This window comes from Galeopterus variegatus, unplaced genomic scaffold, assembly GCF_000696425.1.
Source record: "Galeopterus variegatus unplaced genomic scaffold, G_variegatus-3.0.2 Scaffold192, whole genome shotgun sequence".
Classification (NCBI taxonomy): Eukaryota; Metazoa; Chordata; class Mammalia; order Dermoptera; family Cynocephalidae; genus Galeopterus; species Galeopterus variegatus.
Genome location: NW_007726303.1, coordinates 333,628 through 350,889, shown reverse-complemented (window position 1 = coordinate 350,889; position 17,262 = coordinate 333,628). Strand labels below are relative to the sequence as shown.

The window sequence follows — 17,262 nt, the reverse complement described above, 5'->3', positions numbered from 1 at the left end:
CCCTTGATGAATTCTGTAGGTCTCTCTTCCTTTTCCCCTGAGCTCCAGTGGCCCCAGATTGACTGTTGTTACATTTCTATAGTTGTAAATTGGTTGATTTGTGTGAGAGAGCAATGCTGGGGACCGTCTATTCTGCCATCTTGACCAGAATTCCTAACGTTTTAATTAAATAGGCAATCAACCTGGTTAGGTTCAGACTGTAAGCTCTGTTGACCTTCTGTGGTGGCTGTTCAAATCTGTTTAGTTCTATAAACTTTTGGTATGCTGTTTTATGTCTGTCCTGTACATGCATAGTTGTGAGATTAGTCTAAGATTTGTGAAGGTTCATACACAGAACTAGAGAATTTCCTTCCTTTGCTCTCTTCCTTCCAGGTTCTCCTCCTCATCCTTCTGCCTATCTTGATCTTTTTTCATGGCTCTGATTGGTTTTGGATTTGGAATATACAATGTACTCATTTCCTTTTAGATTAAAAAATATCTTTAGTTATTTTAGATTTAAGTCTGTTTTCCATATTTATTTTAAATTTTCATCTGGAAATCAGAAAGCTAAATGCCTCTTCCTATTGAAATGGTCTATCTGGAGCCACCATTTTGAGTATACAAGAGAAGTGTAAAAAAACAATCAACAAGCTGCTGTCTCAAACTTCTAAATAATTTTTATTAATGCAAGTATTTACATGGAGGCAAAAAGCATTATTGTTATATCTTAAAAAACAAGATGGCTAGCCACAGGTGACCATAATTATAGTTTGCTACAATTTTGGGGGGAAAAAACAATGAAAGAAGTTTAAATTGCTTATAGATAAAAGAAGATCAACACCAGAGATGAGAATTTCTTAAGAAATTGTGAAAAAAAAGTGATGCGGTGGTATCTATAAGTAGATGTAAATGAGAGACTAAGATTATGTTTGTGGGCAGGCTGAATGGTAGACAGACAGAGAATTTTAAAGATATAAGTGCTTTGCTTAAAGTGTTAAGAGAAAGAAAGTGAGAAACATTTAAGGAAAACAGGTTTAATACAGTCAGCATATATCATGCAAATTATTTTTATAATTTAATACCTGCTCTTCTACTTCCTGATAGGTCTTTAGGCTTAAAAGGCCAACAAGCTGTCTAAGTTCTTCACTAAATTCTGTCCCAATTTCCTGTTTATTTAGTAGACTTCTGAGTCCTGAAATAGAATAACAAAGGGTAGAACTATTAATAATAAAATATAACTTTGTTATCTAATCAGTATTAATTTGAGGTTAAAAAGTCTGGTTTAGGAAGAAATGAACACAACAAGATTAATCATGTGATTTCCTTTTCCCTTTTCTCAAAGATTTCTACATTGAGGTCTTTAGGGTATTTATCTTCTAAGAATTCTAAGTGCCTACTTGTAAGATTTGATACAAAAATCTGAAAAATCTCTGTAATAAAAAAAGGGAGGTGGGATAACTGTGGTTAGTCAAAGAATAGAAAGAAATGTTTCTGTATTTTTCTGTTTCAACATACATACTTTAAACTGAAACATTTTTTAAAAGATAAATTATTATTAACATATACTCAGTAACTGCTTACCCTATGGAAGGACTTGAGCAGATTATTATTAGTCATTATTAAGGGAAGTTATTATTAAATAAAAATATATAGTATCATATGTAATTTGGGGCAAATCAATAGATTCCTGAGCAAATATAGAAGTGTTATTAACACTAGGATTCTGCATTTTCATCCCCAAATAATATAAAGTAGCAGTAAAAGGTACATTCCAGGGCATGTTGGAATGATGTATTACAATATCTATTGAATATAAGTAAGTAATGTGAAATAACCTTGCAGTGTATAACTGGGGAAGCCACTATATGGATCTTTCCATGCCTTATACTCTCTTCACGACCCAAGTTCTCAGAAGTATTAATACCTATAAAATATCTTGAGGAACCTGAGTGAGTTCTGCTTTTGAGATATAAGTCAAAGAAAGGGAGAAGGATTGAGGTAAAATTCTTTACAATGAACTCTGTTGGACATTCACATTTCTGTAGGTATCCAATTATAGAATTGAAAAATGTATATCTGGCAAAATATCAACTAGAGATTTCTATTACTGGCATTTTTTCTCTCTATTCCTGCAATACGTAATTACAATGTCCACAGTAATGACTGATGCAAAGTAAGTTACTAAAGTGCCTTCCGAATCATTAAGAATGATTAAAAGGCCATTCTAATTGTGGGGGTATTAAATGCATCATATTATATTCTAATCTTTATGAATTCTCATATAGTATAACCCTATATTAATAAGTATATTTAATGAACTATAAACTCATTTCCTCACCATGCTGAATAAGAAAACATGTTATAATTAATACATAGCTCTGGTCAGCAAAGAACTAAAACAAAGCTAACATATAACTTTGCTTGGAAATTTTTAAAAAGTACACTGTGATTTTGGGTAAATTACCTAATTTTCCATGCCTGTTTCCATCTCTATAAAATGAGGATGAGTACCTATCCCACAAAGTTGTTAGAAAGATTAAGTATTTTAATGCATGTAAAGTACATAGAACAGTGTTTGACATAATAGTAAATGCTTAATTAAATGAAAGCTATTATATGAGAATGGTAATACACTGAGTCCTTTCATCAAAATATCTGACTTTTTGTTCACATATGTGTTTGACTTTGAAGATATGGTAGATTTGTTTTTGTGGAAAGGCAGTGAAAGAGTCGAAGAGCAATTACTAATTGATATAAATACCAAAAGAGTTATCAACTTTTCAAGCACAGCTCTATTTTCTCCACTAAAGCTGGTCTTGATAAAGTCACCAATCTTTCTGATCATTATTCTACTATGCTGTATGGTATATGGAACACACAACCTTTTTGTCAGAGAAGGAGTAAATGTTTATTGCAACCTCATCAGCAAGGTATCACATGCCCTTCTGTTGAGACATGAAGATAATGGCTTAATTACATAAAGACTTTTTTCTGACTTGGTATCTATTGTGATAGGGTTTTATCTGAACAGTTCAGTTATTAACTTTTCAAAATATAAGAATTTTGTTTTTCATAAACCATCAATAAAATTTTTCTTTTTGAGAATCCCATGAAAAGAAAGAATGCACATACTACCTTCACAGCAGGCACTTAGCCTCAGTAAAATCAAAATTTCCGGATGGGATTCGGCCATCAACAGCAGGAGCTTTGTAGCAGTACTTCTTATGACTGGAGAAGGAGTTGATAAAAGCTTGAAAACAACTTCATCTAAAATTGAATGTAGGGTTTTTCCTTCTATTCTGAGTAGATCTCCACTAATAGAATAAAATAAAAAATTAGACCATTACTAATTGATACATAGGTATCACCAAATTTAAAACAAAAGATTCAATAACTTGATGCCTGATTGCAGCCTAATCTAAGAAGCTAAACACTTTTTTAAACATGTAGCTTGGTTCCAAGAATATATCATATTAAGTCAATTAATATTTATTGAATTCCTACTGTGTGCAAGGTACAATGAAGAATACAAATTAGCCAAAGGTCCTCTCCTTTGAGAAAACTGCAATCACATTGAGGAGAGAAGAATAAATAAATAAATAAATAAATAAATAAATAAATAAATAAATAAATAAATAAATAAAAATAAAATCAAACTAAAGAGGAAAAATAAACATGTAAAATGCTATATAACAGGTGATTTAAAAGCTTCAAGGTAACAATAAGAGCAAAATCACAAGGTACACAGGTAACAGTTAAATAATATACGAAGATAAAAATGGCATAGGAATTCAATTATCATGTGCTTAATACAGTAGTAACTTTATCTTTCCTTTGGTATTTCCTTCATTACATTAACAACCTTTATCTTGCATTACTGATGTCATGAAAAGTTACCTAAAACTTAGAAATAGTCACAAGGGGTTACTGGGTATCTCCCAGTAGACTTCCCCCCTTACAGAGTATGTGATTTTCTAGGGGTAGGTACCTTTGTTTGACTATCCACTTACTATTAATATATTTTACAATTCTGTGAAAATAGAGGTTGGCTGGTAGAAAACAGATAATGCCAATGATTCTTATCTGACAGCAATGCAAATGGACTCATTCAACATCAGTGCAGATGATTCCTGTTCAGTAGAGAAGGTAATTCTAAAGGCTACTATACATTTATTGCTTTATAAAACATTAAAGTTTTTTTCTACTAGCAAAATTTTTTCTCTTTCAGCAAATTCATTTCTACATAAATCTCCCTTCCTCGAATTCTCCTTTGAACCTATGTAAACATCTTACTGGTTCCCTTGTTAATTGATAAGTGGAATAAAATTTTTGACCAATTTCATTTTATATGTGCATAAAAGTCATATTTTTAGCTTTTTGAAAATTATACTTTGACAGTGACCAAAATAATTTTGTTAAGAGAAAAAGAGATCAGTACACTCTCCTAAATTTTATTTATTTACTTTTTGGTGGCTGGCCAATATGGGAATCCAAACCCTTGACCTTGGTGCTATCAGCACAACACTCTAACCAACTGAACTGACTAGCCAGCCCTTATCCTAAATTTTAAAGTTTCAGAGTTTAAAGACTTTAAAGGTCATCCAATCAAAATACGTGGGAATGTTTTTGACACCTGTTTCTGTGCCCCGTTGTCTCTTATGCTATTCTCTATGTCTAAGATGCCCTTTCACCGTTTGAAACTCAGGTCAAAAGAAAGCCTTCCATAGATATCCCTATCCCAATCTGATCACTTCTTTATTCCATATCTCACAAAGAGTTTACACTACATTGCAATATACTAGTTTAAATGCTTTTAAATGCTCTTTAATTAAAAAAAAAAAGAAAGCCTTCCATAGATATCCCTATCCCAATCTGATCACTTCTTTATTCCATATCCCACAAAGAGTTTACACTACATTGCAATATACTAGTTTAAATGCTTTTAAATGCTCTTTAATTTCCTAATCCTAAAAACACCCTCTCTAGATAAACAAATACCATCTCATCTTTCTGCCTCTATTCTAATCCAAACTTCCATTCATTTCTCAAACCACTCACATCTGGCTTTCTTCCTCACTGCTTCACTATACCACCCTTGATAAGATCACTTCATCAATATAACTTCCCAAATGTCAGGTCACATTTATAACACTAAATGCTTATTTTCCTAGACCTGTTTTTACCCAATACTCTCTACCCACCCAGCTTCTGTGATATGATGTTCTGGTCTCCCCTCTGCTCTCCACCCATGTAACTTTCTGATAATTTCTGTCTTTCTGACAATTTCTCAGTCTTCTTCATGGGCTTCCCTTCCTCATTATATTCCTTAAAGATTATTCCTCAAGACTCCATGTTCAATCCATTTCTTTTCTCACTCTACTCATATTTCCTACTGATCTCATCTTTTTGCATGTTTTTAACTACCACTATAAGCTGCTGATTTGTAAATCTGTAACTCTTGTCAGAGCTCTTCCAGAAGTCAGTTTATCTATTTACCTGTTGATGAACATTCGAGTCATTTCTAGTTGAGGTCTATTACAAATAAAAACATTTGTTTATACGGACACTTATTTTACTGCCCACTGAAATACCTATGCTCAACATAACCAACACTGAATTCACCATCTGTCTCACAAAATCAGCTCCTTATATGTTCCACTTACCACAGTTTGTCTTATCACCCAATATAGAAGACTTGGTGTCATTGCTGACTGCACCTTTTATCTTATCCCGTATCAAAACACTCACCAAGTCCTGATGATTTTTATTTTTAATAGCTTTATTAAAGTATAATTGATAGCTGCACATATTTAAAGCATATAATTTGATCAGTCTGACAAGTTTCACCAACACAAAAAAGAAAATTAATATATTCTTCACCCCCACCAAAGTTTCCTTGTATCTGCTTCATTGTAGTTCCTCCCTCCTTTCCCTCTCTATCCCCAGGCAACAACTGATCTGCTTTCTGTCACTATAAATTATTTTATATTTTCTAGAATTTTTATATAAATAAAATCATACAGTATTTATTTTTGTTTTAGTCTGGTTTCTCTCACTCAGCACAATTATTTTTATATTCATCTGTGTTGTTATGCGTATGAATAGTTCATTCGTGTTTTTTGCTTGGTAGTATTCTATTGTATGGATATACCACAGTCTAATCACTTGTTTATGATGGACATATGAGTCATTTCTAGTCTTTAGCTATTACAAATAAAGTTGCTATGAACATTTGCATACAAGCCTCTGTATGGATATTTTTATTTCTCTTGGAAAAATACCTAGAAATGAAATGGATGGATAATATGGTAGGTGTATGTTTAGCTTGTTAAGAAATTACCAAACTACTTTCCAAAGTGTACTATTTTACATTCCCACCAGCAGTATATGAGAGATCTAGTTCCTTCACATCCTTGTCAACGCTTGGGTCGGTGTTTTAAGTTTTAACCATTTAACAGGTGTGTAGTGGTTTTTGTTGACTTATGTTGCTGAACATCTTTTCATATGGTTATTTGCCATCCATTTATCTTTTCATAAAGTGTACAAATCTTTTGCCCATTTTTCAAATTTTTTTAATTAAAATTTGAAAATTCTTTATATATTCTAGATACAAGTACTTAATAAGATATGTTTTGCAAATATTTTATCCCAGTTTATGACTTTTTTAATGCATTACAAGTATCTTTTGAAGAACAGACTTAAAATTTTGATAAAGTCTGATTTAAATCTAATTAATTTCTTATTGCATAGATTTTACTTTGGATATCATATCTAGGAATCTATGAAATCCTTGCTCAACCCAAGAGCACAAAGATTTTCTACTATTTTTCTTCAAGAAGTTTTATACTTTAGGCTTTATATTTAGGTCTAATATCCATATTGAGTTAATTTTTGTATATAGTGAGAAGTATAGACCAAAAAAATCTTCCTTTGCACATGAATAGCTAATTGTTCCATCATTTTAAAAGACTATCCTTTTCCCACTGAATGACACACCTCTGTTGAAAATCAACTGTCCACATATGTGTGAGTCTATTTCTGATTCTATTTTGTTCCAATGATATACTGTCTTTGTACCAATATCACATTGTTTTAATTACTGTAGCTTTATAAATAAGTCTTAAAATTAGGTATAGTTCTCCAACTTGGTTCATTTTCATAGTTAAGCTATTTTACTTTAAATCTTTTGATTATCATATAAATTGTAAAATCAGCTTGTTAAATTCTTCAAAAAAACAGGATTATTTCCCACACATTTCAGAGTTTGTTTTTTTTTTAATTAGGAGTTTAGAAGGATTTTCAGGTATCTAGTTATTAATTTTCCAACTTAATTCCACTGAGAACAGAGAACATACTTTGTATGACTTAAAATACTTTTAAGTTTATTGAGACTTGTTTTATGACCCAGAACATGGTCTATCTTTGTAAATGTTCTATTTGCACTCAAAAAGAATGCGCATTCTGCTGTCATTTGGAAGAATGTTCTAAAAATGTCAATCACATCAAGTTCGTAGATACTGTTCAAATCTTCTGCAGTCATACTAATTTTTTGTCTACTTATTCTATTAATTACCAAGAGGTATATGAGCATCTTTCACTTTAAGGATTTATTTCTCCTTGCAGTTGTAACAATTTTTGCTTTTGAATTTTGAAACTCTGCTGTTAGGTCAATAAAAATGTCCTCCTGATGAACTGACTTCCTTATGACTACAAAATAACCTTCTTTATCACTGGTAAATATACCCTGCTCTGCAACTTACTTTATCTGATATTAATATAGGTACTCCAGCTTTCTTTGACTAGTATTAGCATGGTAAATATTTTTTCATCCATTTACTTTTAACCTATTTCTGTCTTTATATTTAAGGTGCATTTCTGGTAGGGTGCATATAGTTGGTTCCTACTTTTTAAAAATACAATCTATCAATCTCTTCCTTCTAATTTGAGTTTTTCAACCATTTACATCTAATATAGATTAGATTTCAACCATTTACATCTAATATAGATGTAAATCTACCTCTTGGATTTTTCATTGTTTTGTTTGTCCTTTATTCACTTTCTACTTTTCTTACTGCCTTCTTTGGGGTTACATATTTTTTATGATTAGTTTTTATTGACTTTGTTGGCTTATTAGCTATAATTCTTTGTTATTTTACCTGTTGCTTTAAGATGCACAGTATATATTTCAACTTATCACAGTCTACCTTCAAGTGATATTATACCACTTCATGTATAGTTTATGAGCCTTACATCAGTATACTTTCATTTCTTTCCTCCTAGCCTTTATGCTACTGTTGTAATACATTCTATTTATACATGTTATAAATCTCCCAAAACATTGTTTCTGTATAGGCAAATATTATAGATATAATAAAAATATCTTACACATTTACCTATGTAATCACCATTTCTGATATGCTTTGTGTACTACCATTCTCCTTCTGGACTTCCTTAAACATTTTTTGTAGTGTGGGTCTGCTGGTAATTTCTGAAAAAGTATTTTGCCTTTGAAATATATTTCCACTGGGTATAAAATTCCAGTTTCAGTTTTTTTTTCTTTTAGTACTTTAAAGATGTTGCTCTTTTTGCTTATGTTTTTTCTAATAAGAAAGTTGCTGTCATCCTTATCTTTATTCCCCTATATAATGTCTTTTTTCACTCTGGTTGATTTTAAGATTTTCTTTTTATCACTGGTTTGAGCTCTTTGATTATGATGTGTCCTCATGTGGAGTTTTCTTCATATTTATTGTCCTTGGGGTTTGGTGAACTTTTTGAACCTACAAGTTTATAGTTTTCATCAAATGTGGAAAATTTTCAGCCATTATTTCTTCAAATACTTTTTTCTAACCCTACCACCTCCTTTAGGTACTCCAATTACACCTATATAAGGCTGTTTGTCCCACAGCTCACAAGATGTGTCTGTCTTTCCTTTTTTTTCTAAAATCCCTTTTCTCTGTTTCATTTTACATAGTTTCTACTGATATGCCTTAAAGTTCGCTAATCTCTTGCATGTTAATCTGCAGTTAATCCCATCCAGTGTATTTTTCATCTTAGACAATTGTAGTTTTCATCTTTAGAAGATCAGTTTGGGTCTTATGTCATACATGTCTCTATTCAATTTTTTGAATATATGGAATACAGTTATAATAAGTGTCCTTGTCTGTTAATTCTAACATGCGTGTCAGTCCTGATCAACTGATTCTTCTCATTATGCGTCCTATTTTCCTGTTTATTTGCATGCCTGGTACTTCTTTGCATGAAAGACATTGTGAATTTCATCTTGTTGGAGCTGATCAGAAATAAAATGTCAGTAACATTCTGTAAAACCAAATCACCTGTTAAGCTGCTCTGTAGCATAGTCATGACTGTAGATTATATCTGAACATCATCAGTATGCAGTAAATACAAGAATTGATCACTTTGTAATACTAAAAGAAGAGGAAAAAAAAACAGTGATCAAAGCAAATATTCTATGTTGGCACAAATGGGATGTTATCATCCTTTTAAAGCCAAGTCAAAGCATGACCATTTCTGCTGAACCTCTGCCTTTGTATACCCAACAACAAAAAAAGCCCTTAAGATGTAGGCAGTTTCAGTAACCACATGCAGTTAAGTTACTTGGAAACAATTTGATCCTTTCTAGTTCTCCTTTTATGATTTGTTTGGATGGCCCAGAATAGGTTCAGTCTAGTACTAAGTATTCCCCACTAATGAGGTGAAACCTTACTCAATACTCTACTCAAAGACTCATTATTTATGAGGTTTTCCAGTTTGGCGGATGGAAACAGTCACTATTCTTGGTCCTGTGTGAGCTCCTTGCACTGTTCCTTTTAACCCTTTCGGATTATTGTTTTCCCTGACATTGGGTAGTTACCTCATACATATGTGCTGGTCAGTACTCTCCTGAATACTTCAAGGGAACCCTCTGCAGATCTCTGGGTTTCTCTCTGAGTATAGCTCTCTCTTCTCTGATATTCAGTCTTAAAAATTTTAGCTGTATCGATGTCCCCAGACTCTCAGCTCTATTTCTTCAACTCAAGACCTCTGCAGATCTCTGGGTTTCTCTCTGAGTATAGCTCTCTCTTCTCTGATATTCTGTCTTAAAAATTTTAGCTGTATCGATGTCCCCAGACTCTCAGCTCTATTTCTTCAACTCAAGCTGACTGGGATATTCCTTCCTATGCCACAGCCTGGAAACTCTCTCAATACTATGAGTTAGGGCAATTGTAAGGTTCATCTTGTTTATTTCATTTTCTCTGGGTTTTCTTTTCATTGACTCATGTCCATGTCCTTGAAAACTGATGTTTCATGTTTTCCTTTTCTACTCAGGTGGGAGGTAAATCCATCCCTGCTATTCCGTCTTGATAAGAAGTGAAAGTGAAGTCATTGTAATTTTAATTCATTATTTTTAAAAATCCATTCCCCAAGTACCAGTGCCCAAGGCCAAGATTTTATACTTCACTTGGATTACTATGGTTGCTTCCTCTAATTACGTCCTCTTCTGAGTTTTGTCCTTCTTAAATCTTTTCTCCACACCAGAATAAGAATAAGAAATGTAATCTGACTACTTTTCATCTACTTTTAAAAATGGAAATGTAATCTGACAATTTTCATCTACTTTAAAAATCATCAATGGTCCCCATTGCTTATAGGATAAGACTTAGTTTCCTTATACAGTATATAAGTTCTTCGTTACTTAGGTCTCTGAAGAACTTGCTAGCCACTTCCTTATGCCAAACTTTAAATCCTAGCAACAATGAATTATACCTACTTTTCCCTCTCAGCATGTTATTTTCTTATCTCTGTGCTTTTGCTTATGTTGTTACCTTTGCCTTGAAATACCACTTTCTCCTCTTCCTCCCAGACTAATTTATCATCCTTAAAGTTTCATTTTAGGTGTTACCTTCTCCAGGAAGCATCCCCCAGCTCAGTTTGGGTTAGACGTTCCTCTAACACTTGTGTATACCTTTAATATTGCAGCTTAATACAATATAATTATGTTTCTGTGTTCTGTCCCTTCTACTCTACTGTAAGTTCTTTGAAGACAAAGTTTATATCTTAACTTTGTAAGTGCAATGATAGATACAGCACTTGGCACATAGCTGCACCTTAATAAATCCATACTGAACTGAAAGAATGGATTATTTCAACCGGTTATACACTGCCTTTCCATTTTAACCTGAGAAATTGTATATTACTTCTTTTATACCCTTTTATAGCACCTATCACAATACTGAGCTTAATGCTTGTTAAACAAATATGTGATTAAGCATTTTCTATTGTGATCCCAATATTTTTCTTCAGATATCACACTAATTCTCTCTTCTAAGCCTGAGATTTGACCTGAAATCTTCTTAAACTCTGAGCTAAGATAACAATTTGATAAAAATTTCCAGTCTTTTATATTTTACTTTTTTTGAAGGGTATTAACAGAGCTTAAATGTCATGTACAAATCATATGTAATTGATTTTAGCAAAATGAGAATAATATTGGTAATGCTTCTGATCAAAAATAAAAAATCAGCAATTTTGTAAAACTAAGTCACCTGTTGATCTGTAGTATATTCTGTAGCATAGTCATGACTGTAGATCCTATTTGAACATTGTCAGTTTGCAGTAAATATAAGAAACGATCACTCTGTAATACTAAAGGAAGAGAAAAAAAGAAAGATTAAAGCAAAGTTTCTATGATAACACAAGTGGGATTTTGCCCTTTTAAAACCAAATCAAAGCATGACCATTTTTGCTAAACTCTCTGATTTTGTCATTTTTCCCTTTGTCATTGTCACTCTATAATAACGAAGGTTTTAAGATGAAGACAGTTTTAAATAGCCATAAATAATAGTCATTCCATTTTAATGAAGTTATAGTCACAGCATCCATAAATACCAAGCTAAGAATCTGTTATCTCTCTTTAAATTGAAAGTTAAAAAAAAAAAAAAATATGCAGACAGTACCAAAAGTAAGCTGAAGTGTCTATATTAACATCAGATGAAATAATGTTTAAGATAGAAATTATAACCAGAAATAAAGAAGGATGTTTTATAATGAGAAAAGTGTTAAACTGTCATGGAGAAATAACAATTATACTATATATGCGAGTCCTCAAATACATGAATCAAAAACTGACAGTGTTAAAGAGAGAAAGATAGAAGCCAATAGTCAGAGACTCTCATATTCATAAAATAAATTTTCTGTGAAAAAGACAGAATATAAGGGATGGAAATGGCACAGATGACTATAACCAGTTGTTCATGTCCTTTAATTTTGTTACAAAACATCTTAAATAATAATGAAAACATTAACTACAAAAACATTTGTTTTTATTGTTTTATAATTTTTAGTCTCTGAGCAGCCAGTTATGAAGAGTTGGCATTGAATGCTTATGCAAATTGCTTAACCTCTGAGAACACTTATTTCTTCATTTGTAAGACAAGAAATAATACCTTTCACGTGGGCTAATGTATAATATCCTAGAACAGGGTACGTTTCCAATAAATGTCAGTTTCTATTCCCTTCTCCACTAACTGAGCAGAATTTTAATTAAAGTGAAATCAGGTATGCTGGCAAGCTGGCTTTGTGGGCACTATCCTGGCTTCTACAAAACTTTACTATTTTCTCCTTTTTATTTTCTGAAGGAACTGATTTGATTTCTTTCCCATATTAACTTCTGTTCTTCATTTCTATTTATATAGTCCAATATTTCACTAGACACCGTTTTAAAAAATATTTAACAGCTTAGAAAAACTATCTCACTACTATTAAGTATTTCTATGGCTTTTGATTTTCTGTCACATTAGTAGTAAAAAAAATTCTCTGTAGCTGGAATAAGTATATTTTTCATTTTTGTCTATTTAAAAATGTTTAATAATAACCCTTTAACTTCGAAATCACTGAAATTATATGACATGTGTGTATATAAGTTTGTCTTTTTTTCTATATTGGAAAAAATTATGCTAACATGATTTATTAAATAGTCATTCCATTTTATTTTTTATACTGTTTGTCTTATAATACATTATTATGTAACTCATTTTTGGAGCCCCTATTTTGTTTTTCAACTGTGGTCAAATAACTATTTGATAAAGTAAGTCCTACTTACTACTACCACTCCTCTAAATAAAAACGGACACTTTGCCCATTTATTTATTTTTTTATAATGGAAGTTTCAAACATACATAAGAGTAGACAGAATATAATAAATTCCCATGTACTCAGCCTTAACAACAATCAACTTGTGGCCAGTCTTTATTTACCTACCCTATCCACTTGCATTTTATTTTGAAGCAAATCTAAGATATCAAATTACTTTATCTATAAATATCTCAATATATTTTCCCAAAAGATATGAATTGCTAAACAATTTAACATAAAAATTGCATTTTATTTTGAAGCAAATCTAAGATATCAAATTACTTTATGTATAAATATCTCAATATATTTTCCCAAAAGATATGAATTGCTAAACAATTTAACATAAAAATGGTCTCAACATAACCATGGTCTTAGCTAATAATTAATGATGATCCTGTAATTTCATTAAATAGCCAGTCATGTGTTCTAATTTCCAATTATTTTGTGAATTTTAAGTTTGTTTGAATCAAGATCTAAATAAGACCCACATATTGTGACTGGTTGATATCTTTTGAATTTCTTTTAAACTAGGAATGCCTTGATCTTTTTTTTTTCTTTCAACTTATTTGTTGAAGAAATTGTACCAATTGTCTTATGAATTTCTCACTGTCTAGTTTTGCTAACTGCATTCCTGGTGTGTAATATGTTTCTCTGACCTGTACATTGGTAGTTGGGACAAGTGGATTGAAATGATTCAGGTTTGAATTTTGGGCACATATACTTCATATATGATGTTATGATAAGCTATTAGGAGCACTTAACGTCTGATTGTTTCTCTTTTTGAGATGTTGACAGCCATGGGGATGATCAATTCCTAAATCTGTTAATTTACTAAGAGTTGCATAATGGTGCTATTCTATATCTTTTTCACTTATTAGTTAAAATATTCTTATAAAGAAGAATTTCCTCTCATCTATTCATAAGAAAAGGCAGGATAAATGCTGGATTCTTCATTTGCCAGTTTTTAAAATGAATCGTTTCCCTAGCTGAGTCCATTGGTGATTACTCTTTAGTCTCACTGTATTTAGTATGTTTCAATCCACTGCTGTTATTATGTTATCCTCATTACTCTTCAAATTTCCCATATTTGGCTAGTAGAAGCCTCCTTATGTTGGCTCCCAAGTACTTTTCAAAGAATCCTATTAGACTTTGATTGTTTCCTTTATACCTGGTATTCAAGAAATTTCAGACTCACCTTGTATAATTTCCACCCCCGGCCTATAGTCAGCCATTTCTCCAAGGAGGTGATTTCTTTTAGAGAAAAAAAGGTTGCTGGAGATCCCATTTTTGATGTACCCTTTTATGTTTTGCATATAAATTTCATAATCATTTAACCTAATTTTAATACCCACTTTATGGATATTTTACATCTATGGATTAACTCAAGGAACACTATCACTTTTGTTATAGTTATTATTTTCAAAAAAGAACACAGTATGTTTTTAAAATTATTCAAGTATTATCTCTCTTTTTACTAGGTCTTTTACATCCATAGTTCTAAGTACTCTATGTTTTTTGTCAAATAGTTCTTTGAATTTATAATATTTGTTCCATAATGGGAAATTAATAGATAATACTTTAAAAAGTGAAAGTATTAGGCATGTTACTTAGCTATATGGATATATCCACCAAAAGTTTTAGTTATACTAATTGAAAGTAGCTGCCTATGGAAAATGGGAAATGGAGTGGTTGTGAAGGCCAGGGATTGTGTTTTTAAAATAATTTGTATAAAACTATTTGAGTCTCTAAATTATACACATGTATAATTCTGAAGAAAAAAAATTTTTTTTTTTTAAAGATGACTGGTAAGGGATTCTTAACCCTTGACTTGGTGTGGTCGGCATCACGCTCTCCCAAGTGAGCTAACCAGCCATCCCTATATAGGGATCCAAACCCGTGGCCTTGGTGTTATCAGCACCACACTCTCCCAAGTGAGCCACAGTCTGGCCCTATGAAGAAAAAATTTTTTTTCCAAGAGAATAGAAATGATACCATGATTATCACTAAGGATTACTTTTTTGGTCCTAAGAAAACATAATATAAAACTAACACATATTTACATTTTTCAATGTAAACAGAAATATACTATAAAATAACTTTCAAGTTCAGTAAAATGTCATTACATAAAATCTTACTCTTACTTGGATAGTTAGGCTATGAGTTAAATCATATTTACACTGTATACAGAAATTTCTCTCACAATAGGTTTAAAACACTAACTGTAATCTTTGAAACTTATTCTTCTTAAACTGCTCAAATTATCATTAATCCTTATCTCAGATTTTCTAAATAGAAAAAGCTAAGAAGAAAGTTATATTTTAACAATATTCCCTTTAATATAATATTCATATTATCACTATTTGCTATTTAAAGCTGGAATATCCAAATGGGCTTTTTTTTTTTTTATTGTTGGGTTATTTTAACATGGTTTTGACGTAACTTCCAATCACGATGGCAGAATATACAGTACCCAGCATCACCTTCTCCCACAATCAACCAATTTACAACTATTAAAAAGCAACGACTACCTAGCTGGGGCCACTAAAGCTCAGGGGAAGAGGAGGAGAGACCTACAGAGTGCATGAAGGTGGGAAAAGCCACGATGAAAGAAAGAAAGGACCTCTTGGACTTGAAAGCCCCTACCACTTCAAGGCTGGCCCTGGTGAGCACATAGAGCAAGAGCTGACAAAAGCCGCTGCTGTGCCCTTCTTATCAAGTTGTTTGGAGGCTGTAGAGGAGAAGATGGCCTTGGTAGCCCTCAGGCCAGCAAGACCACTAACAGGGTTCCCATGGAGCCACATAGGAGGGGCCACAGACAACTGAAAAAATGAGCCACTCAGAGGCTGGTGAGTCATCACAAGGGACTGGTACATGGCCATCCCCATGGGAAGTGTTTGGAGTGTGGGGGGTGGGGGAGACTAGCCCATTGGGGGAACGTGTGGCGCAGCATGAACAGCTCATCTGCCCTCCAATCAGTACAGGCCCACTCAGTGGAGACTGGTCAGGAATATAGAACTGCAGGAGGTGCAGTTTGCTGAAAAGACTCAAGCCCAGACCAGCGTTTCCACACAGCCCAGGCGTACCGAACCTTACCAGATCCAGAAGTGCTTACAAGGTCAATAATTAAAACCTGAGCTGCACAAAAAGCCTTCCCCAGAAAATCATCAGTAAAGCAGCAATCTTGCTCAATCACAGGGCTCAAGTGCTGGTTCCCACAGGAAGTTCCCCATTTTAGAAGTAACTAAAGGACAGCAAAATAGTTCCAGTGCAGAGCTTAAGTGGTGAGGGTAGCTAATAATGTAACACAGAACTGAAAGAAAACACAAAAAAACCCCACAGATCAGAGACAAAGTTCTGATATTAACCAGTAAAGGTCTAACACCACCAAAGAACACCTAAGAAACCTAGAAGGACTGGAAGCTCCCCAGGCACCCAAGCTGGGGTGGGGAAGCCAAGGCCTCAGCCATGCCCCCACAATGTCTGCATCCAGCCCAGCAACAACCAAGCCACCACCAGAAGCACCCTGGGCTCCCAAGCTGGGACAGGGTTGGGGGTGGGGGCAGGCAAGGGCTGCAGCCACACACCCCCACTGTCCGTATCCAGACCAGTAATGATCACTGAGCTGCTGCTGGAAGCAACCTGGGCTCCCAAGCCAGGGCAGCCGGGGCTGAGAGCCTCAGCCATGGCCCCCGGTAGTCCACATCCAGCCTAGCCATGAACGAGCCACCACTTGAAGTCCTCTGGGCTCCACTGCCAGAATGAGGGGCGTGCCAAGGGCCTCAACCATGCCTCCTCCTCCTTCTCCCACCCTATCCTCCTCCCCACCTACTGCTTCACAACATCTTAGAATGCAAAAAATTAATTAATTAATTAAAAGAAAAAAAACCCATGGTTTCATTTCACTCTGGTTATCTGTATATGTAATGAGGTATTTATTTTTAGAAAAAAAGATCAAATTGTTAGCAGCTTAACTACAATGACTATCAGTTACATTCAAATCTTTTCTCTTACCATTCTGTATGAGTTGAACATGGCCTCCCAACAACCAGGAGAGAGAATCAGTCACAATTTGGAAAAAGTGTAGTAATTCATCTTTTTCTTCACCCTTAACACAAAAGACAAACCCCATTTATTTATGTTTTCTTTATT

General features: G+C 33.3%; 1 protein-coding gene across 1 annotated transcript in view; it reads right to left on the bottom strand.

Annotated features, from left to right (window-relative positions):
* Positions 1-17,262, bottom strand: part of IQCB1 (IQ motif containing B1) — a 61,092-nt gene that overhangs the window by 20,049 nt on the left and 23,781 nt on the right. The window contains exons 5-8 of the mRNA XM_008564838.1: positions 17,125-17,218; positions 11,526-11,625; positions 3,115-3,293; positions 1,062-1,171 (exon numbers count right to left, since the gene is read on the bottom strand). Coding sequence (XP_008563060.1) covers positions 1,062-1,171; positions 3,115-3,293; positions 11,526-11,625; positions 17,125-17,218 — 483 coding nt within the window. The remainder of the gene's footprint in view (positions 1-1,061; positions 1,172-3,114; positions 3,294-11,525; positions 11,626-17,124; positions 17,219-17,262) is intronic.